General features: G+C 36.9%; 1 protein-coding gene across 4 annotated transcripts in view; it reads right to left on the reverse strand.

Annotated features, from left to right (window-relative positions):
• Nucleotides 1–23624, reverse strand: part of CCDC88A (coiled-coil domain containing 88A) — a 132146-nt gene that overhangs the window by 10359 nt on the left and 98163 nt on the right. For 3 of the 4 annotated variants that reach the window (XM_025353657.1, XM_025353655.1, XM_025353654.1), the window contains exons 19-29: nucleotides 21110–21271; nucleotides 19812–20089; nucleotides 19458–19601; nucleotides 18168–18354; nucleotides 14635–14780; nucleotides 11306–11398; nucleotides 10953–11167; nucleotides 4693–4776; nucleotides 3502–3702; nucleotides 2833–2904; nucleotides 1453–1533 (exon numbers count right to left, since the gene is read on the reverse strand). In XM_025353657.1, the coding sequence (XP_025209442.1) occupies nucleotides 1453–1533; nucleotides 2833–2904; nucleotides 3502–3702; nucleotides 4693–4776; nucleotides 10953–11167; nucleotides 11306–11398; nucleotides 14635–14780; nucleotides 18168–18354; nucleotides 19458–19601; nucleotides 19812–20089; nucleotides 21110–21271 (1663 nt within the window). The remainder of the gene's footprint in view (nucleotides 1–1452; nucleotides 1534–2832; nucleotides 2905–3501; nucleotides 3703–4692; nucleotides 4777–10952; nucleotides 11168–11305; nucleotides 11399–14634; nucleotides 14781–18167; nucleotides 18355–19457; nucleotides 19602–19811; nucleotides 20090–21109; nucleotides 21272–23624) is intronic. The other variant, XM_025353656.1, reaches the window with a different exon arrangement.

The raw sequence follows: 23624 nt of genomic DNA on the forward strand, positions 1-23624 counted from the left end.
CTGAAAAACATGATAAAAATTTTTTTAAAATCCCACCTCAAAATTAGGTATTTCAGATCACTGTACTAATGTCATAGCATTAACTGATAAAATAAAATTACAACTGAGACAAAATAATTTTCTAATACAAAAAGGAACAAAACAAATGCATTCTTTGTAACCTGACAATTCTGGAGTACAGAGAATAACTATGATATGTTGGTTAAATAATTCAGAGGCTGGATGAGGTGACTCACTTGAGCTCAGGAGTTCGAGACAAGCCTGGGCAACATGTTAGAAACCCTGTCTCTAACAAAAATACAAAAAAAACTAGCTGGGCATGGTAGCATGGGTCTCTGCAGTCCCAGTTACTCGGGAGGCTGAGGTGGTAGGATCGCTTGAGTCTGGGAGGTGGAAGTTGCAATGATTTGAGATAGTACCACTGCACTCTAAGCCTGGGTGACACAGTGAGAACCCATCTCAAAAAAAAAAAAAAAAAAGAAAAGAAAACCTTCCAGGCCAGGCGTGGTGGCTCACACCTGTAATCCCAGCGCTTTGGGAGGCCGAGGCAGGTGGATCACCTGAGGTCAGGAGTTCAAGACCAGCCTTGTCAGCATGGTGAAACCCTGTCTCCACTAAAAATACAAAAAATTAGCTGGGTGTGGTGGTGGTTGGCACCTGTAGTTCCAGCCACTTGGGAGGCTGAGACAGGAGAATGGCTTGAACCTGGGAGGTGGAGGTTACAGTGAGCTGAGATCACACCACTGCACTCCAGCCTAGGCGACACAGTAAGACTCCATCTCAAAACAAACAAACAACTTCCAGAATCTTAGTAGACAGAATATCTTTGAGGAAAAAGTTATCAGTCAAGGTTTCCAGACATTTACTTAAATACCTCACCTTGGAATGCATATGTAAACATTAAGAAAACAAATCTTGAAATAATTCCTTACATGAGCCAAATGCATTCATATAGTTCTTGTTTTATACACACACACACACACACACACACACACACACACACACACACACACAAATAGTTGTTTCTCAAATTAAACACAAAATCCGTCCCTTATTTTGTGGATAAATTAAGTCAAACATATTTCTAAAATATGAGTAATGTGAGTTCAATGTCCATGCATCATAAGAAAATGAAGGACAATCATTTTCACGTCAAAGAAAAAATGTCAGTAAAATAAGGACCTATAGATAATTTTGAAGTATAAATATTACCATAAGACTTTTCTCTGTGAAGATGAAAAACTGAAACTAAATAACTGCTCCTGTTTTTACATTTGTATACATTGAAATACATTTGTATTACAATGTGAAAAGTATAAAATGTTCCAAACAACTATGTTCCAAACATAGATGATTTGGATTTCATGCTTTACCCCAGAAACTTCATCCCATCTCCCACCTTTAAATACTGGAAATGGATGGAGTGCATTAATAAATTTACCTACAGCATACCTTTGACTTCATGTAGTGAAGCATTATTATTGCTATTGCTAGTGGATGTTCTGCCACTATCAAGGCTGGCTGGTCTTGAAGCTAAATGAAAAAACCAGGAGACGGTGTGATAAAACTTCTAGCTGATGATGCTGATGAGCTTTTACATTCTGATTACAGAATGCTTTGAGGAAGCAATCATGCATACTTTCACAAGATGAGCATGCCCACAGATTAGAAAGCAAATTTCCAGATAGTTCATTGAGACATGTTAGAACAGGACACTTCTGAAACAATAGTTGAGATTCAAAGAGGAGGATAAAGTGCATACTTAGATTTGAAAATGAGTTCTAAATGGATATGCCAGGAGTGTTTTAGTTGAATAGAATGACATATCCCCCCAGATCCCCCAAAATGCTACTGATTGGGTCACTTACAAAAGATCAGACAAGGAACTCTGCACATTGCAGATATGTCAAGAAGAGGAGGAATACAAGCATCTATACAGTTAATGTCCTGTATTCCTATCTGTAACAAGGGAAACAACTGTATAGTTAACACTGCCCTATGCTAACTCTTAAAACCCTGCTTACATTAAAATTCCTTTAACATGTTATCCACTTATTGCTAATAGTTTGTAATCCCAGCTACTTGGGAGGCTGGGATTTTCCAGACGGAAATGGAAAAATCTGAAATACTCAACATTGCCCAAAAATTGGTTTCTTTTTGAGTCAGAGTCTCACTCTGTCACCCAGGCTGGAGTGCAATGGCACAATCTTGGCTCACTGCAACCTCTGCCTCCTGGGTTCAAGCAATTCTCCTGCCTCAGCCTCCCAAGTAGCTGGGATTACAGGTGCCTGCCACCACACCTTACTAATTTTTGTATTTGTAGTAGAGATGGGGTTTCTCCATGTTGGCCAGGCTGGTCTTGAACTCCTGACCTCAGGTGATCTGCATGCCTCTGCCTCCCAAAGTGCTGGGATTACAGGCATGAGCCACTGTCCCTGGCCCAAAAATTGGTTTCTTAAAGTTCATCCTTTAAAACAAATATTTTTAATATTTTAAACTAGTATTTTAAATTGGCATTTTAAACCAATGGCAAAATATAACTCTTATAACTTTAACCTTATACAAAAATGGTAACAAAATTACCTTTGAAGACTGTGCAGGCATACTTTATAAATGACCTTGACTAAAATAGAGAATATTTAGATGAAGCAATTATCTTAAAAGAGGCAGAAGGGAGTATTAGGTTTGAAGAAATGGTAGAGGTAACTAAGAGATGCAGGATAGAGAAAACATGCTTGCTGGCAATGCCACATTCACCTATTAAGTGCAAGAGTCCTAGCATTCCCATTCTGTATTTAATGTGTACTCTCTAAATAAAGTTCATTATCTTACCATGAACTCTTGATCCCGTACTAGAATCATCACTAACACCTTGTGGACTTATGTCTTCAAAGGACGTAGTATCTATATAAAATAGCAAAATGGATATAAAGATATTTTTGCAATAAAAAACCATTATAAAATTTTATTTACACAGAATATGGAAATTGTTTTTCAATCATGTATAATACAGCTTGACTTAACGTATTTCATAGACTCAACCAGAAACTGGAACTAGGAATAAGAAAAATGGCAACTCTAATGAGAGTTGACTTGCCTAGGGAAAACACCAAAAGCAATGAAACAATCTCCCCTCTGACCCTGCAAAGCAAAACAAGAGCCTGGGTGGTTCTAGGTAGTTCTGTTGAAAGTTGTAGTGCTTTTAGTTTTTAGAAAACTAGCATTGCCTTCTTTTATCACTCTTTACCTGGTTTACTTCTCCTTTTCTTGTGAATTCATTAGCTGTTTATTATGAAAGGAGGCCTGGAAAAGATTTTAGTTATTTGTATAATGTTTAAAATTTTTAAAATGATTTGAAAGTTCCTCCAAATCCAATACAAATCATGTTTCGATAATTATTTCAGGTTGTTGCTTTTTTTAAAAAAGTACACAGGGAAAAGTCAAATTAAAATTCTTGTTGCCAACAGTGACACCACAGTGCAAATAGCAGACGGCCTATACCTTTATTATTAACCAACTGCTTGGATCTGAAGCCTGCAGAAGAGTTGACAGTTGAAAAGTTGATGGCTGTAGTAGAGAAGGCCATAGCTCCCAATTCTTTTCTCCTTTTACCCGTTGAAATATCATCAGGAACCTCCAAATTCTCAGTACTACCTGTCCACTGTCCTGCTAGGACCATGGACTGCACCAGGTCATTCATGGCTGGGATGCAAATGAAAGCAAATGAATCAGCATGATTAATGTATTTGTTTGTATTTCTATTTTGTAGTATAAATACTGTGGTTTTTGTCTATGAATTAATGCAAATGGACATAAAAATTATAACCAAATGTTCATTTAAATTATGACATGCATTCAGCTGAATGAAATGAGTAGGCCAAAGGCTGATAAATTTCAATAAATACTTTTATCCCACCTCCACCCCCTTTAAAAGACAGAGGAAAGGAATTTTACTAAGTACGACTGCCATGCTATTGCGCAGCAATGTGCTAAAACTTTAATTAGCAGCCTTCATAATGTGGTTTTGTGGTGACAAAAATGGAATAGATAAAGGTAAGATGAAGAGCAGTTCTTATATAGCATCATTATTGAAAATGAAAGTCCTTGGTCAGAGCAGGTTACTGAAGAAATTACTCATTTTATGACTCAATAAGTATACCATTCAATAAAAACCTGAAAGAGATGATATCCAAAGTGACAGACACTTAATGTGATTATGTAATTACCCATGCCACATAAAAAAAGAAAATCCAGAATATTATTATTTAAAGAATGACAAGCATTTTCAAGGGTTTTTGGCCATTTTATTTATTTAATTAATCTGGTTCATTAAAGGAAATTAATTTCTAATACTAAAAGTTTTGTTATATTCTCCTTAAGTAAACTTCTTTGGGAAAAAAATCTCTATGGCATAAAGAGGGTTTTTTTCTGCCAATTTTTAGAAAGCACTGGAAATTTACGAGTAAATTACATGTATGACTAGAAATATGCATGTATATGTATAAGTGGACATATACATAATACAAATTCAGTGCCACTTGAAAAAAAAATTCTTCCAGCTCCTTATATTAGAGGAAGACTGACCTCTGCAAAATAAGGAAATTGGCACAGTCCAGAGAAAGGTTAGTGAAAAATTAGTAATGAAAGCCAGTGTAGTCAGTTGAAAGAAGCTGAACTGTCATAAAGTCTTACACATGGAACGACGGTAGCAGGCCTTCATTTTGTCTTTATCCTTCGGTCTGTTCCTCAAAAAGGGCAGTCTTTTCAGTGCAACCACTTTAATGTCAGAGCATGAGGAAAAACAGAAACAGGGAAATGAAAGAAAAAAGGGAGAAGAACAGATGGGAGTTAAATGTTGAAATTAAGGACAGAAATGAATGTTTGAGTTTTAGCTATGTATGCTATATTAAGGCTATTATTCTCATGCTGCTGAGTGATAATGAAATATGAAATATGTACTCTGATATTTTAAAATACTTGGAAAAGCACTGAAGACAATGATGAGGAACATATACTTTTTTTTTTTTTTTTTTTTGAGACGGAGTTTCACTCTTGTTGCCCAGGCTGGAGTGCAATGGCGCGATCTTGGCTCACCGCAACCTCCGCCTGCGATTCTCCTGCCTCAGCCTCCCTAGTAGCTGGAATTACAGGCATGCGCCACCATGCCCGGCTAATTTTGTATTTTTAGTAGAGACGGGGTTTCTCCATGTTGGTCAGGCTGGTCTCGAACTCCCGACCTCAGGTGATCCACCCACCTCTGCCTCCCAAAGTGCTGGGATTACAGGCGTGAGCCACCACGCCCAGCCTGAGGAACATATACTTTTAAAGTTTGGATTGGTTACAGTCCTATAAAAACAGGAACTGACTGGAATTATTTATGCAGGGATCAATTTTCCTAGTTAAGTTGTAAAGGTAAACCTTTAAAATGAAGGCTATTGGTGGTTCACAGAGTCTACATGATGAAAATGTACAAGGCTTTTTAAGTCTCTATTTTAGCTACTTTAACTTTTTAAACATTAGTTAAAATATTTATTTTGGAAAACAAAAATAACTTAGGAAAATGCACCTTCTACCACAGTATTTTATTATTATAAAGCAACAAAAATTAGGGTGCCCAGGAGATATTTAAAACAATCTTAAAAAACTTTAAGATTTCGAGGCATGGCGACTTCTGCCTGTAATCCCAGCATTTTGGGAGGCCAAGGCAGGAGGATCGCTTGAGCCTAGGAGTTCAAGACCAGCCTGGGCAACAGAGCGAGAACCCATCTCTACAAAAAATTAGCCATGTGGTGGTGAGCACCAGCTATTCTGGAGGGTGAGGCAGGAGGATCGCTTGAGCCCAGGAGTTCAAGGTTGTAGTGAGCTATGATCACGCCACTGCACTCCAGCCTGGGTGACAGAAGGAGACCCTCTCTCAAAACAAAACAAAATAAAAACACTCGAAAAAACCTTTCATTAGTTTATTACACCTTAATAAAGAAAATAAATTCCTTCTTGGTTTAAACTGGATTCTGATGCATTATTTAGCAGCACCACTGAAATAAACATTCTTTTGACCAAAGTATTTCTAAAGATTAAATAAACAATCACATTAAGTTCATTTTACAAAACATTGGTTGAGGGAAAGAGGGGAAAAAAAGAGTATTTAGATAGTAGAAATAAGCATTAGCAATAAGCTCCAATAAACCTAAAAAATAAGGAGGTACCCCAAAGCAAGAAAAAACGAGAGAAAAGTATAACATTTTTTAGATATTTTGAAGAGCTTTTGAAGGAATTTGATTTTGTGAATAAAAGGATTATCACTAAAATACAGGAGTCATTAGGACAAAAATAAAAACGTTCACTAGAGTCACTAACCATTCTTAAGTCACATTTTAGTAATATTTAACTATAAAAAATTATTGTATCTTTTTAGAAATGTAATTTAGGAATTAGGAAAAACAATTTGCATAAAGACCTAAAAACATATTATACACTGTTAACTATAAAAAATTATTGTATCTTTTTAGAAATGTAATTTAGGAATTAGGAAAAACAATTTGCATAAAGACCTAAAAACATATTATACACTGTCTATTTAATAACTACATTCTTTCTCAGTGTTTGCTGTCATCGTGTAAATAATCAAAGTTCTTTTGACAAACTGACAAGTATCATTCATTAAAGAGAGTGCAATGGACATAGAGCTCTTTAACCTGTTTCATTGCTATTAGGAGCAGTCATGATTCACTTAAGCTTTTAGTTTGACCTATTTCTTTTCAAGCTTAGTAAACACAGCTGTTTTCAATGATTAAAAAGAAATGAACTGAAAGCAATATAAAAATGGACACTTAGATAAAACAAAGCTGAGTGGTTGCAGCATGCATATGTTGTCTTGTTTACTTTTAAATTATTTCTTTTTCTGTTTTTAATTTTTTTTCTAAGGACTGCTTTACTGACAGATACTCTTCCAAAATGAACAGTATAAAAGGAGTTTTATATTTGTCAGGAAGAAATGATTCTTCTTATAGTAATGAGTTTGTACATATACAATGTTCATTTCCCAAAGCATACTGAAATTAAGGGAACATTAGTATTTGTTGGGTTTTGGGTTTATTTTAAAAATTCTAAAACTGAACAATTGTAGGAAAGGAGAATATCACTTCCTTCTGATTCTTATTCTGGATGTTTCAGCAGAGAATATGAAATGATGACAGATTTATACTTAAAACAGACAAGATGACTTCAAAAAAGACTTTTGTGCCTTTCTTGTGTATGCCTATATCTGAACTGACATTTCTTTTCTTTAAAGCCAGGCACAGTGGTTCATGCCTGTAATCCCAGCACTTTGGGAGACCAAGGCTGGAGGTTCGCTTGAGGCCAGGAGTTTGAGACCAGTCTGGGCATAATAAGTGAGACCCTGTCTCAAAAAAACAATTAAATAAAACAACAATTGCCAGTGCAGTGCTGTTTTCCTGTAGTCCCAGCTATTTGGGAGGATGATGCTGAAGCAAGAGGATCCCCTGAATCCAGAAGTTCAAGACTGCGGTGAGCTATCATTACACCACTGCACTCCACCTTGCGCAACAGAGTAAGACCCCATCTCTTAAAAAAAAAATCTTCCTTAAAAAAAAAAAATAAGTATACCTATTACCATTTCTTTTTTTTTGAGATGGAGTCTCGCTCCTGTCGTGCAGGCTGGAGTGCAGTGGCACAGGGTTGGGGGTGCAGTGGCACGATCTTGGCTCACTGCAACCTCCACCTCCTGGGTTCAAGCGATTCTTTTGCCTCAGCCTCCTGAGTAGCTGGGACTACAGAAGCACACCACAATGCCTAGCTAATTTTTGTATTTTTAGTAGAGGTGGGGTTTTACCATGTTGGCCAGGATGGTCTCGATCTCTTGACCTCGTAATCTGCCCGCCTCAACCTCCCAAAGTGCTGGAATTACAGGCATGAGCCATCACGCCCGGCCCCATTTCTTATTAAGTAAGATGTCAGATATTTTATATCCAAATATAACAGATAAAATTAACTTATCTGCCACCTTTTAAAGAAAACTTGATCTCTCTAAAACAGTGATTACTTGGAGGATTTATGTAGATTTACTTGGTGGACAAAACCAGACAGCAAAAGACCCAGGGTAACCATAATTTTATGTGGGGATATAGAATTATAAAACAGCTTTCTTGAGACATATATGTGTGTATATATACACACACATACACACATACACATATGTATATATACATACACATATATGTACATATATATACACGTGTGTGTGTTTATATATAGACACACATACACACAAATGTACATGTGTATGACTTTTTCTGTTGCTTACCTATGGATTCTACTTTTTAGACTGCTATACTTGCATTCTGAAATATATCCCATAATTTTATTTTATTTTTTTGAGAGGAAGTCTCGCTCTGTCACTCAGGCTGGAGTGCGGTGGTGCAATATTGGCTTACTGCAATCTTCACCTCCCAGGTTCAAGCGATTCTCATGCCTCAGCCTCCTGAGTAGCTGGTGCACACCACCATGCCAGACTAATTTTGGATTTTTAGAAGAGATGAGGTTGTCACCATGTTCGCCAGACTGGTCCTCAACTCCTGACCTCAAGTGATCTACCTGCCTCAGCCTCCCAAAGTGCTGGGATTACAGGCGTGAGTCATTGCGCCCGTCCTATAGCCCATAATTAATGCCTAATATCCTATACCCTAAAATACTATGTTTTCAGAGATAATTCACCTGAGGCCAAAACACTGTGAATAGTTTTTTGAGTGTTTTGAGAACTGCCCATTTGGAGAGTCTACCTCTGGGAGAAGCAGCAGTTGCATTTACCTGCTATTTCAAAAGAATGGAGAGTGTGTGTGTGTGTGTGTTCAATTAGTGACATTGGCGATAGTGTGAGAGGATTAAAAGTATCCTGTTCACATATTTTGTAAGAACTTTGATAGTAGTCAACTTCTTAAGACATCTTTAAAAAAATTTTCTCATTTTCTTGGAATATACTTCCAAAGCTTTTACTTTGCTTTTACTGTTTAAGCATACTAGTAATGAAATTAAAAGGTTGTAATTGTATAGCGCATATTATAATGTGGTACTTCTACATTTGTTTTTTTGTTTGTTTGTTTTTTGTTTTTTTTTTTTTTTGAGATGGAGTCTCGCTCTGTCGCCCAGGCTGGAGTGCAGTGACCGGATCTCAGCTCACTGCAAGCTCCGCCTCCCGGGTTCACGCCATTCTCCTGCCTCAGCCTCCCGAGTAGCTGGGACTACAGGCGCCCGCCACCTCGCCCGGCTAGTTTTTTGTATTTTTTAGTGGAGATGGGGTTTCACCATGTTAGCCCATGTTGGGATGGTCTCGATCTCCTGACCTCGTGATCCGCCCGTCTCGGCCTCCCAAAGTGCTGGGATTACAGGCTTGAGCCACCGTGCCCGGCCTACATTTGTAATAAAAAATTACATCACAAGTTTATATACAAATGTTTATCTCTTCAACTATTTTTTTTTTTTTTTTTTTTTTTTTGAGACAGAGTTTCACTCTTGTTGCCCAGGCTGGAATGCAATGGCACAATCTCAGCCTCAGTCTCCGCCTCCCGGGTTCAAACGATTCTCCTAACTCAGCCTCCCGAGTAGCTGGGATTACAGGCATGCACCACCACGCCCGACTAATTTTGCATTTTTAGTAGAGACAGGTTTCTCCATGTTGGTCAGGCTGGTCTCCAACTCTGACCTCAGGTGATTCGCCCACCTCAGCCACCCAAAGTGCTGGGATTACAGGTATGAGCCACTGTGCCCGGCCTAATTTTTTTAAATAATAGAGACAGTGTCTCACTATGTTGCCCAGGCTGGTCTTGAACTCCTGGCCTCATGTGATCCTCCTGCGTTGGCCTCCCAAAGTGCTGGGATTACGTGCGTGAGCCACTGTGACTGGCCCCCACGTCTCTATTTTATTTTTATTTTGAGATGGAGTCTTGCTCTGTCACCCAGGCTGGAGTGCAGTGTGCAATCTTGACCCACTGCAACCTTCACCTCCCAGGTTCAAGTGATTCTCCTGCTTCAACCTCCTGAGTAGCTGGGATTATAGGTGCAGAACACCACACCAGGCTAATTTTATATTTTCTTTCCTTTTTTTATTTTGTTTTTGAGACGGAGTTTCGCTCTTGTTGCCCAGACTGGAGTGCAATGGTGCAATCTCGGCCTCAGCCTCCCAAGTAGCTGGGATTACAGGCATGAGCCACCACGCCTGGCTAATTTTGTATTTTTAGTAGAGATGGGGTTTCTCCATGTTGGTTAGGCTGGTCTCGAACTCCCGACCTCAGGTGATCCACCCACCTTAGCCCCCCAAAGTGCTGGGATTACAGGTGTGAGCCACCGTGCCCGCCAGCACCTCTCTATTTTAGTAGATCCCTTACCAAGCAATCCTTCAATAATTTTCTTAACCTTCTGTAATTTCTAAATCATTGAATAACACCCCTTCAAATTCATACCTATTTTTCTTTGCTTCCCCAAATGTAACTCTGTTCCAATGTGACACCATCAAAGTATACGAGCAGAAACTTCATTATAAAATGCCTTATTATTCTGATTAAGTTATACATAATTATGAAAATGACATCTCATATTTCTCACTTGCTCCTTGCAACTGTTCTGTGAAGTATGAAGCAAAGGTAAAAGGCTTGCCCATATTAACAGAAATAGCAAGTGGCAGAGGTATTCCAGCTCTTATTTCAACTTTCTTTCTGCAATATTTTACCCCTCTGGCCAAATGATAGTATATCTGTGTATGATTTACCTCAGAAAATTGTGTGGCTGTAAAATAATGCAGTACACAATTAATTTTATAATATGAAATTAAAAATAAATGCCACTCATCCGACTATTCCCCCAAAGGACTATTGAAGTTTTAAAAAATCTTTAGAAAGGATTCTAAATCAATACCATGTTTAAAGAGTTTAAGCACTCACTGCTGCTTTTCTTGGTCCCCAAGGTCTGGCCATCTTCTAAAGAGTTTGAACCTACTGAAGAACTATCTTGACTGTCTTGATGAGGGAGCTGAAGAAATCCTTCACTGGAGTCTGAGCGGGTAGGTGTTAATGTTAGAGATTTCTGGCGTTCCCGATTAATATCTTTCTTAGACTTTATCAATTTTCTCATTTTTAGAGTAATCCAGTTGCCTCTCCTAACAGAATTTTAAAAATTGTTATCAGTTTAAAATTCAACATACAAATCCTTCACAAAATTAGAAGTCATCACAATATTAGAAATAACGTACAGTTTTTTTTCAAAACAAGAATTCATAAAATTTGGTTAATGGTACCTTCTAGGAGGAGATGGGTCATAAAATTTGTATTGATCCATAATTTTCTCTTCTAATTTCTCCTTCTGACGTCTTAATTCATTTAACTTATCACTATAAAAATAAAAATTACCTTTTAGGACAGGCATCATATTTTGTAAAGCTATGAATATTAAATTATTTTGTGACTGTGATCTAACTTCTCCCCAAAACATAAAAAAAACAGATACCATGGTTGGCAACTAAGATTTTATCAGGTAGTTAACAATGGGAATTTTTCCATGTTTCTCCTTTTTCAAAAATTTACAACTTCTTTTTTCCTTTTTGGAAGAAAGGTGATCTATTACAATTTATATTAGCAAAAAATAAAAATATTTGGATAGTTTGCTTATAATTATAGATATAATGACTAATCCTGCAAACACATGTTCATGCAAATAGATTTTTTTCTTTTCGGCAGAATTACTTAGGCTTGATTTACTTGTAGAGAATCATTTCCTGACTCCAGCAATGCATGAGTCATCACATCCTAGTCTCATTTTTATATTCTCAGTAGTATTTACTATATAAACATCAAAGATCACCAAAATAACGTCTCTAAGAAAACCCCACAATGCTAAAGAATACTATTTACTTAAGAAACATTAGTGATCATTTACAATGAGGAAGGCATGAGGTATATATGAAGATGAATAATAAATAGCTTTGTTTATAATATAGGAGAAAGAAGATATATGCATTAATATAACATACATCGTTTGTATGCATACATATATATATACACACACACACACAAATATATATATATAAAATGACTATATAATCCAAGGAAGTAGCAGTACCAAAATAAAATACTGTGCAAGTACAACAGGAAGGTAAATATATCCATCTTAGATCATGAAATAAATCCCCATGAAGAAAAAGGCCATTATTAGATAGGCTGAAAAGGAAAGATAAGAATGCTAAATTATATGTTGGTGTAGTGTAGGAAGTTAAAAAAATGCTAAGTTATGTTTAGCTTGAACGTTATAGGCTGAGACGAAGTAGTGAGGGAGAGTTTTGGTTTTAGATTCTGCTCAGTAGGAAATCAGAAGTATTCCAAGTTTCATTACAAAGTGGTAAGAAATCTTTGTTTAAAGTACTTTAACCCAATGATGGAATAGGATATATCAGAAAGATTGGAGATAAGGCAGGACGCAGTGGCTCAGGCCTATAATTCCAGTGCTTTGGGAGGTGGAGGCAGGTGGATCACTTGAGCTCAGGAGTTTGAGACTAGCCTGGCCAATGTGGCAAAACCCTGTTTTTACAAAAAATACAAAAATTAGCAGTGTGCGGCAGCGTTTGCCTGTAGTCCCAGCTACTCGGGAGGCTGAGGCAGGAGAATCGCCTGAACTCGGGAGGGGGAGTTTGCAGTGAGCTGAGATTGCGCTACTGCACTCCAGCCTGGCTGACAGAGCAAGACCGGGAAAAAAAAAAAAAAAAGGACTGGAGATAAGAAAACATTCAGGAAGCTAATGGAGCTAATGGGGTAGTCTATTTGAGAGGGAAGGCTGAATTACAGTGGTGGAGACTAGGAGGAACTAACTCGAGAGATTCTGTAGAAGATGCCTTGTGAACAGATATTGCCAACGGTTATACCACGGCACAAACAGCACACAGCCTACATTTATTATTCACCAACTGCTTGGATCTGAGGCCCGCAGAAGAGTTGACGTTTGAAAAGTTGTAAACAAGGCCATAGTTCCCAGTTGGTTTTTCCTTTTACTGGTTGAAATATCATTAAGAACCTCCAAAATCTCAGTACTACCTGTCCACTGCCATCCTGCTAGGACCATATGACAGAGGCATTTAGCTAGAAATGTCTGACATGCAAGATGGGTATTTGTAATTTAAATTCAGTAAGTCATAATAGATAAAAATCTTTGGAAGTCAACTATTTAGACACAAGCACTTTCACCTGGAAATGTATTAGTCACCAACGGTCAGAATAGTTAAGACAACAAAGCTTTGGATAATGCCTCTGCTTAAGGGACAGGAGACTCAAATGTCAAAAGTTTTATATATACTCAAAGCTTCTTAACCTAAAACAAGGCTTCTTTTGAAAGCAAGTAAAGGAATATATACCCCAGAAAGGACTAAAAGGACTAAAGGTGGAGCCCAAGGTGTCCAGCCACAAATGTGAAATTTCTTTGAGGTTTTACATTTACTTTGAAAGTTTACACAATTTCTGCCTTTGTTCCATGATACACCTGTGTATTAACAAAGAAATAATGTTCCCTGCCTGAAATTTTTTGGTAAGACTGGTGCTTCAGAAAAATGTATGATGTATCCTGGTTTCACATGTGCCCTGGCTATTTATGTACATCAAGTCTGAAAGGCACAGACATACTACTTCATGTACTCCTTGAATAATCTGGAAAGTAAGTGTCATCTCTATTTTAGAGAAGAAACTAATGATCAAAGAAATGAAGTGACTTCTCTATGGTCACATAGCTAGTGAGTGGATAAATTGGGACATGAATTAGAAGCTGTCTGATTTCAACATCTGTGCTATTTCTATTATACTGTGGTGCTTCTCATTTGTGGGGCAAAGAGATCTATTGAGTAAAGATGAATCATTGTGTGGTAATACAAAGACTACCCACTGGGCCGCACAGGCCCAAATCTGAGTATTAATAGATTGTTTAATTCTCTGGAGACACAATTTACCAATAATTAAGCCTTGCCAATTCTCTTTCACACGTCTTGCAGCCTGATCTCAACTCCTTTGTATGGCATAGAACAACCTTTGTAAACTGGGTCCTGACTGTTTAGCCACTTCTCTATTGCACCACTCCTTTCCTCAGTTTTGCTCCAGAAAGAACAATTAATTTTTAGGTCCTATACCACACCACAACATACTTTCATCACACCTCCATGTCTTTGTATTGCAGCTCTCCTGGGCTGGTATGCCTCCTCAAGCAAACTCCTATTGAATCCATAAGTCTCTGCTCAAGTCTCATCTTTGGAAAGTTCACCTTGCCTCTCCCAGACTAAGATACTCCTGCCCCTACATGTGCTGTTTCTATGGCCTCCTACATATACTTCCATTATAGAATTACTGTATTTAAATGTTTATTTGTATTTCTCACTTTATATTACTAATTTCTTAAGAGCAAGATTCATGTGTTTTCATGATAGTATTTCTGATTGTTAGGAGAGTGCCTGGAATATAAGCACTCAAAAATATTTGTTGAAATAATAATGTTGAAAATCAATAAAAATTAGCATGAATTTTCTCTGCCACTGGGTATGGCAATGATAAAATCATGAGTAACATATTTCAGAGTGCAAAATTATTTGGTACCTACATGTACTGTCTTTGTTCAACATGAAAAAGATCCTTGCTTTCCATATTCTGCTCCAAAAGTGTTCTGTTCTGTAGCATTAATGTCTGAATTTGATCTAGTAGATGTCGATTTTCTTCTTCTAAATTTCCTTTAAGTTGGCTTAGCAACTGTTTAAACACAAACATTTTTTTAAAAAAACATTTACGTTTAACATAAATCAACTGAAAAATATGAAGTACTACACAAAGATTTAAGTGTTCCACTGTTTGAACAATTAGATGATTATACTTTTATCAGAGCATGATTATTTTAGTGACAATGATACCTACAGCACTGGGTTACATGATATATATGTGTGTGTGTGTATATATACACATACGTACATACGTATATACGTACACATGTGTATATATACATACACACACACACACACATATATTCTTAATTCTCACAAACACTGGGTCTAATATATAATAAATTATCTAACTCCCCAGACACTGCTTTCTGTCTTTAAAATGGTTTAACTTACAGTCCAAAAGCTAGATTCAAATATCTAATATTTTATTTCTATGAAATGTTAGACAAGTTAGTTCTCAGATCTATGAAATGAGGATAGCTCCCACGCAACAAGACTGTTGCAAGGATTAATTAATATATGTAAAGTATCTAGTAGCATGTGTATAGCACACACTAAGTACTTAGTATGTCTCACAATTTCCCTATCTACTGTTTTCTTTCTTGTGAGATAGAATTTCGCTCTTGTTGCCCAGGCTGGAGTGCAATAGCCCGATCTCGGCTCACTGCAACCTCCGCCTCCCGGTTTCAAGCTATTCTGTCTCACCTTCCCGAGTACCTGGGATTACAGGCATGTGCCACAATGCCCAGCTAGTTTTGTACTTTCAGTAGAGATACGGTTTCTCCATGTTGGTCAGGCTGGTCTTGAACTCCCAACCTCAGGTGATCCACCCACCTCAGCCTCCCAAAGTGCTGGGATTACAGGCATGAGCCACCGTGCCCGGCATCCATCCACTGTTTTCAAGAAACCTTAAAAGTCTGTGTGTAGTTTTTGTGGCTTGATCAAGGGAAATCAGGTAATTTAGTCAACAGTTGGTATTAACAGCTGGCATTACTAGTAGTTGGGCTGCCAGCAGCATTGGGCCTTTTGTATGCAGTTAGTAGAAACTGGAAATATGCCTTAGCTAGGCCAGAGGTTCAAACAGAAGTTCAGAAGGCCCAAAGTAGTGATTCTAAAAGTTTGGCATCCCTTGTAGATTTCTGGGCCCGAGCATTCAAATTTGGCAGGTCTCGAGTAGAGCCCAGAGATCTGTATTAAAAAAGCAAAAGCAAATAACACATACCTGCCCTGCCTACACCACCCACCCCACCCCCCCCCCAAAAAAAAAACATTTTGAAAAATTTCAAAAGGTAGAGAGAAAATCAGAGAGAATGATACTATAATCATAAACAACCATCTAGATCTGTAACTGTGAATATCATACTATATTTATCTGTATGTTGTTAAATTGAAACATAACATACATGGTAGATTTATTTGAATGAATTTATTTTCTTCCCTGTACCTATGCCCTCTTGCAATGTGACTTCTCACTTTTTCCATAAAGAAGTGGAATCTATTTCCCTTCTTCTTGAATTTGGAATGCTTTTGGCCAAGAGAAAGTGGTGGAAGTGATGGTGTAACAGTTCCAAGCCTAGGCCTCAAGTTGCCTGTGGACTTCCACTCACACTCTCAGAGCCCCGCTGGAGGATGGGGAGACCACATGGAACAGAGAAGGGTTATCCCAGTGAGGCCACCATAGACCAGCCAGCCCTCAGCATACATGCCAGCTAATTACAGATGCAGGAGCAAACCCCTGGCAGTGAGTAGATTAGTATAGATGCTCAGCAAACTCAGACTCATTAGGCAAAAAGAAGTGTTTACTGTCCATTACCACTAAGGTTCTCCCATTGTTAAAGAGCATTATCGGTGTCAATAGACAACAGATAAAGCATATATAAAGAAAATAGAACAATTTTTTTGTTGTTGTTAGATGGAGTTTCGCTCTTTTGCCCAGGCTAGAGGGAAGTGGCGTGATCTCAGCTCACTGCAACCTCTGTCCCCCAAGTTCAAGCGATTCTCCTGCCTCAGCCTCCCGAGTAGCTGGGACTACAGGCGCCCGCCACCTCGCCCGGCTAATTTTTTTGTATTTTTTAGTAGAGACGGGGTTTCACCGTGTTAGCCAGGATGGTCTCGATCTCCTCACCTAGTGATCCGCCCGTCTCGGCCTCCCAAAGTGCTGGGATTACAGGCTTGAGCCACCGCGCCCGGCCCCAAGAACAAATTTTAAGTGTATATAGAGCTCAATGAATTATCACAAAGTGAACACTACGTTAAACCAGCACCTGGACCAAGAAACAGATCATTAATTGTATTCTAGAAACACCTGTGCTATCTTCCAACCACTATCCCTTCCCACCAAGGTTAACTACTACCTCAACCTTTTACACTATAGTTTTTTCCACCTCCACTAAATCATGTCATTATATGACTTAGCCCTCAGCCAATAATTAACATTTGACCCAAGTTGTGAGAATTAGCCAGGGATGCATAGATAGCTAGGGCCCTCTCTGGTCTCTCTCGAACAGTTTTCTGGACCACCAGTGACATGTGGGAGATCTTATGAAGACCCACTGAGGCTGACTCATTTCTTGAAAATCCTTTAATTTTTGACTAGTTCACTGGTCTGTTACTTGCCCCAACCAATATTTCAACCTCAAGCTATCTAAGAGTTGACCTTTGACAACTCTCCCAGGCATGGGGCTTTGCTATGCTCTGTTCCAAATCAAGTCAGTTTCCTCCAGTAGAAAGGCTGCTGGTTTTCACAGCCTGCCCTATGCTCTGTCAAAACTACCAGGTATAGGAAACCAGGGAAGGAGAAGAGGAATGGGAGAAGCCCCAAGATAAAATGCCTCAGACAATCACAGTTCCTTCCCAGGGTTGAATAGTTTTGCTTTAATAAATGCTTCTCAATTTGTTATATGCCCTTGTTGGGTTCCACAGTCCCAACATTGTTGTTTTTGACAGTTCTGTCCAATTGTATTGTTTCTTAAGGAGTTGATTTGCTGCATTCCTCACTCTACCATTCTAGAGGTATACCATCCTAACTACAATTTATTTAGACTTTTATATACCATAGGTAGAATGAACTACTTTCTGAGCTTTGTTGGGTAATTAATTGTATGTTGTTTCCAACTAATTTCTCTATTGGTTTATAATTTCATGCCAGGTGTGAACATTTTTTCATTAAATGAATAATTTTACAATTTTCAAAGAATCTGGACATAAGTTTAAGCTAATACTTTTAAAAAGATTGTAATTAATGATATGGGAAGTTGTTCTGAATCACGTGTAGGTTTCAATGATCCTTGACCAAATTCTTTTAGATATACACCACTAAATATATACCAGTATTGTCATTGTAATATAGTCATTTATTTCTTAGGCATGTCTTGGTGCCTAAATGAAAGAAACAGCGATTAAACTTATTAAAGCTCACCTCACACTGGTTATTCAGCTTGGTTGATGTAATATCCAGTTGTTGGTATTGTTCCTTTAGCTTTGAAAATTCAGCTTCTAATCTTGTTTGTTCCAGTTTGGAATTATTCAGAAGACTTTTCAAATTTTTATGGTCAGTTTGTAAAACTTCTGTCTCTTTTAAAAGTTGACTATAGGTATGATTCAACCTATAATTAGAAATCACAGAAATATAATTAGATTATCTTAATAGATTTTGGTATAATTTATACAATATGAAATGACATAAATAACATTAAGACATACTTAGAATAAAAGACTGTTTTACAAGTTACTAAACTTATAAAAAATCAGTTTCTATTCTGTAAAAACTAGATTTTTAAAAATTCTGAGTACCTTTCCCTTGAAAATAATTTTTAATTTCCCTTTTCCATCCACCCATCTCCACACTTGGAAAAGAATTTTTTAGTCTTTAAATATGTTCAAGTATAGGTACTGAAAGTTTCAAGTATTAATAAGAAAGTACTGGCTGGTTACTGATGGTCCATGTTTGTAATCCCAGCATTCTGGGAGGTAGAAGCAGAAGGATCACCTGAGGCCAGGAGTTTGAGAGCAGCCTTGGGGATCACAGGAGACCCTATTTCTACAAAAACTAAAAATTAAAATAAAATTTTAAAAAATTAGCCAGGCATGTTGGTGTGTGGTAGCAGTCCCAGCTACCTGAGGGGCTGAGGTAGGAGGATTGCTTAAGCATAGGAGTTTGAGGTTGTAGTAAGCTGTGATCGAGCTACTGAACTTCCGCTTGGGCAACAGAGTAAGATCCTATCTCTCTCTCTCTCTCTTTTTTTTTTTTTTTAAGGAGATGGGAGTCTTACTCTGTCACCCAGACTGGAGTGCAGTGGCACGATCTCGACTCACTGCAACTTCCACCTCTCAGGTTCAAGCAATTCTCCTGTTTCACCCACCCAAGTAGCTCGGACTACAGGTGCATGCCACCATGCCTGGCTAATTTTTGCATTTTTAGTAGAGATAGGGTTTCACCATGTTGGTCAGGCTGGTCTCGAACTCCTGACCTCAGGTGATCTACCTGCCTCGGCCTCCCAAAGTGCTGGGATTACAGGTGTGAGCCACGCACCCTGCCTATTCTATTTTTTAAAATTCTAAATTCAAACTATGCTTGGTACTACAAAGGGACAGTATGTATTTTGGATGTAAGAAATAATACATAATAAAAAAAATATATATATACACACATATATATGTATATACTTTCTACATAAAATGTTTGTAATATATAATATGTATTTATTACCTATCATTTTCACCACAAAGTTTCTTGTATTCTGCAGCTACCGTTTCATGGTTTTTATTTTCAAGCAGCATTTTTTCCTGTTCTACTTTGAGCATTTTTTCCAAATCTTCCAATTGTCCTTTCTGTTTTAATAACTGATTGTAACTGGGGGAAAAAAGGCATTTGGTTTATAATATTTACAAAAAAGAAACTTTAGAAATGAAGGAAATGAGTAATTATCATTTAAAACACAGGTAAATTTATATACATTTCCTACGTAAACTAACATTAGATGTGTTTAACATATAAAATTTATTATACTACTTGAAGAAAATTCATTTTAAATTCACAGTACAACAAAATATAACAAATTACCGGTCTTCAAGGTCTCTATGTTCCACCTCAAGATTTTTGTGGGCAGACTTCAGAGTTCCATGTTTAGAGATAAGAGATTCATACTCTGAAGCCTGACGTTCATGAAGAAGTTCCAGCTTTTCATGATCTTTGATCAGAGAATCATAGAGAGATTTTAGGTCTTCTCGCTCTTTGATTACAGATTCATTTTCATTTTCTAAGGAAGACTGCTGGATTAGGAGTTGTGCATTCTGGTTCATAAGTGAGGTACTTTGGGAATTAAGGGTAGAATTTTCAACCTATGAGAATATGTATTGTTATCAGACATAAGAAAAATAGTTCACGTTCTTTTTTCAAAATACAAGATTACAATGTTAAATAAAGCAAGCTCTAAATGAATCACAGCAGATATATTTACATTATACTGGGAAGATTTTGATTTTAGCTTCCCAAAGAATAACGCTACCATTTAATTTTGATTTTTGGAAGTATTATAATACACACATACATACGTATATGTGTGTGTGTATATTAGACATATATATGTATTTTATGTTTTGGGTTGAATTTATTTTAAATGAAGGTGATTAGCAACCATTTTATTATATTACAAATGAAAATGTATAGAATTTGAAGTGCTAGTTTATCATTTCTAGAATTTGGTGATAGAAGTTGATAGAAGTGAAAAATTACTTGTGGAAATTTTTCAAGAGTCCGAATTAAATAAATATTTTCTTTAGCAAACAAAGTGTTGATGCTGATCAAAGAAAAGGGTTACAGAAAGAAGAATTCTTAGATTCAGAGAGGGAACTTGTTTCTGTTCTTTAAGAGGTTTCAGAGTTGAACTTTCCCCCACCTGATTGTTCTGTCTGGAAAGACACTGGCGGTGTTAAGTGAAAGATGGATCCTTTGAACTTAGGACAGGTCTAAAGACAAAATTCTCATGTTGTCCTGCTTTCCAGTAACTAAACTGATTAAAAAAAAAGCTATACAAATGAAATAAGGAATAGTATGCTGCAACCATACTCTCAAACAAGGGTTTCTACCTAATTTATTACAATCAACTTAATGAAATGGTAGAAAGACCACAAATATAATTTATCTCTATTTAGATGTATTGACTGAATTTATTAATATTTAAAGCCTTTGACATTTAACAAATTGATGTGTGAAAGTTTAGGCATGGCACTAAATAAAAACATTTTCATTTATCTTTAAGTTCATTCGCTAAGAAACAATGTTTCCATGTTTACCCTCCCTTATTTTAATAGCATAATTCAAGAGTTTGGTTGCATATTCCCAAAATATTATATTACAACCTGAAGCTTGGCATTCTGTGTTTGAAGAGTGGTATTCTGTTCCTGTAATGATACTGTCTGCCTCTGAAGTGCAAGAATCTGAGCCTGCAAATTATTGTTTTGTGTCTCAAGCTGCTTCAGTTGAGTTTTCAACGCTTGCTTCTCTGCTTGCAGTGTAGCATTCTTAAAAAACAAAAACCGAAACCAAACATATTAACAACAATAGCAATACTAAACATATTTCTATAATATACTGAATTTTATGAGTATTTATTAGCAGTACAATCCCTAAAACCCCTACAATCTTAAAAGAGAAAAAAAAAAAACATTTTCCCCATCCCAAATTGTAAAGACATTCATCAGAAAGAAGGCAATAATACTAAAACCTTAATATTGTGCCTGTGTCTTGTCTGCACTATAATATCCTAAAAATAAAATATCCTATTCTAAATATATTTATTAACACAAAAACTAGAAAGGAATTGTCAGTTGTATGGTTTTAATACTGCTTGAAGGTTCCCAGAATGACCAGAATAAATGGGGCTGTGTCCAACCATGGAGATCTATCTTTTCTAATTTACCCAAAGGCAAATATATACCTAAGTGAGTGGTGGTCCCAGAGATAGTGCAAAACTAAGTAATTTCCAAACACAAATATTTCAAAGGGAAGCAGGTTTACAGGAACAATCTTAACCATCTGTTTAAAATTTGCAGTCCACAACAGACCTAACGCAGATATTTTCTTATTTTTCTCACGATATAAAATGCTAATTAAAACTCTACTTCAACTGTAAGACTCCTGGAGCATTTCCAAACAAAACATAACATTTTCCGTTTTTCCGTAAGGCCATATTTCAATTTTATAACAAATGAACTACTATGCGAATCAATGATTATTAGATTTTAAAATACTTGTCATTAATCTTTTCAGGATTATTTCTAAATTAAATTTCATAAAAAATCAGCAACAGCAAAGTACAAAGAACCCTCCAGAAAACAGAAATAAAACTTTAATATACTAAAGGTCATAATTGGTCTACCCTGCAGTATGCATAAAAAGTTAACAACTGAATCACAACAGATCACTCTTAACATATCTATATGTAAATATAACATTCACTTTATTGGCTTTTATGTTATATACACTGCATGTCACTGTGTAAAAGGCAGGTCAGGATTTGACCCACATATTATACTATAAAATTGAAGCTGAGGAAACAAAATGCTTTAAGATGCGTTATGATTTTGTATTTCTCTTTTGTTCATTTGTTCAAATAAAAAGGATGAAAAAATGTATACTAGAAAAAATAAAATGGAATAGTGACAGTACTGACGTATTTATATACCATCTCAGCACAAAGAGGTGAACCATTTTTCACATATATATGTGAAATACTATTGTAGTTTAGCACTTTAGAAACTAAATTGTACAAGCTCTACCGATTATTCCAGGTGTCTCTAGGAATAAAAAAAATTCCTATAGTCTATAATGAAGAGAAGAGATAGCTGAGAGGGTATCTTAGAGCAGGAAAAAATTTACAATGGAAAAGAAAGAAGTTAGCAAATATAATACTGGCAAACACAAAAATTACCAGCCTATTATATGGCTGACCGTCTTTATAACCCCATTATCTAAAATATGAAACGAAGTAATTTTTTTCCAATGGAAATTTATAAAGGAAGTCTACAAGAAAAAAAAAAGATTCACCTTACAGAACTTCATATGCCAGCTCAATTTTCTAAAATGTAATTATGAATCCAAGCAATATAGGTATATATATCACTGATTAAAAATAGGTATTTATAAATGGCCAATAAATACATGAAAAATGTGTAATGCCTAACTCATAATTTTAAATGTACACATTAAAATATTTTCTCCTATTGCTTTAACAAAAATTAAAGCACGAGGTACTACTATCCAGTGTTAATATGGAAAGATAGGTATACTCTTTTAGTGGGATTGAAAGTTGATGTGATTTTTAGGCTGGGTGTGCTGACTCACACCTGCAATCCCAGCACTTTGGGAGGCTGAGGAGAGCGGATCACTTGAGGCCAGGAGTTCAAGACCAGTCTGGGCAGCATAGTAAGACGCCACCTCAACAAAAAATACAAAAATTCGCTGGGTGTGGTGGTGTGCACCTGTGCTCCCAGCTACTTGGGAGGCTGAGGCAAGAGGATCACTTGAGCCTTGGAGGATGAGGCTTCAGTGAGCTATGATCTTGCCACTGCATTCCAGCCTGGGAGATGAGTGAGACCCTGTCTCAGAAAAGAAAAAAAAAAAGAAAGAAAATTGATGGGATTTTTAAAGACTAATAGAAAATATCAATTAAACACACACACACACACACACACACACACGTATATATCCTTTGGCCTTGCAATTTCACTGTCAGCAATTTAGCATTCTATGAACATGTTTAAAAATAACCTAAATGGGCCAGGCGCAGTGGCTCACACCTGTAATCCCAGCACTTTGGGAGGCCGGTAATCCCAGCACTTTGGGAGGCTGAGGCAGGTGGATCACAAGGTCAGG

Source organism: Theropithecus gelada, chromosome 13 (genome assembly GCF_003255815.1).
Source record: "Theropithecus gelada isolate Dixy chromosome 13, Tgel_1.0, whole genome shotgun sequence".
NCBI lineage: Eukaryota > Metazoa > Chordata > Mammalia > Primates > Cercopithecidae > Theropithecus > Theropithecus gelada.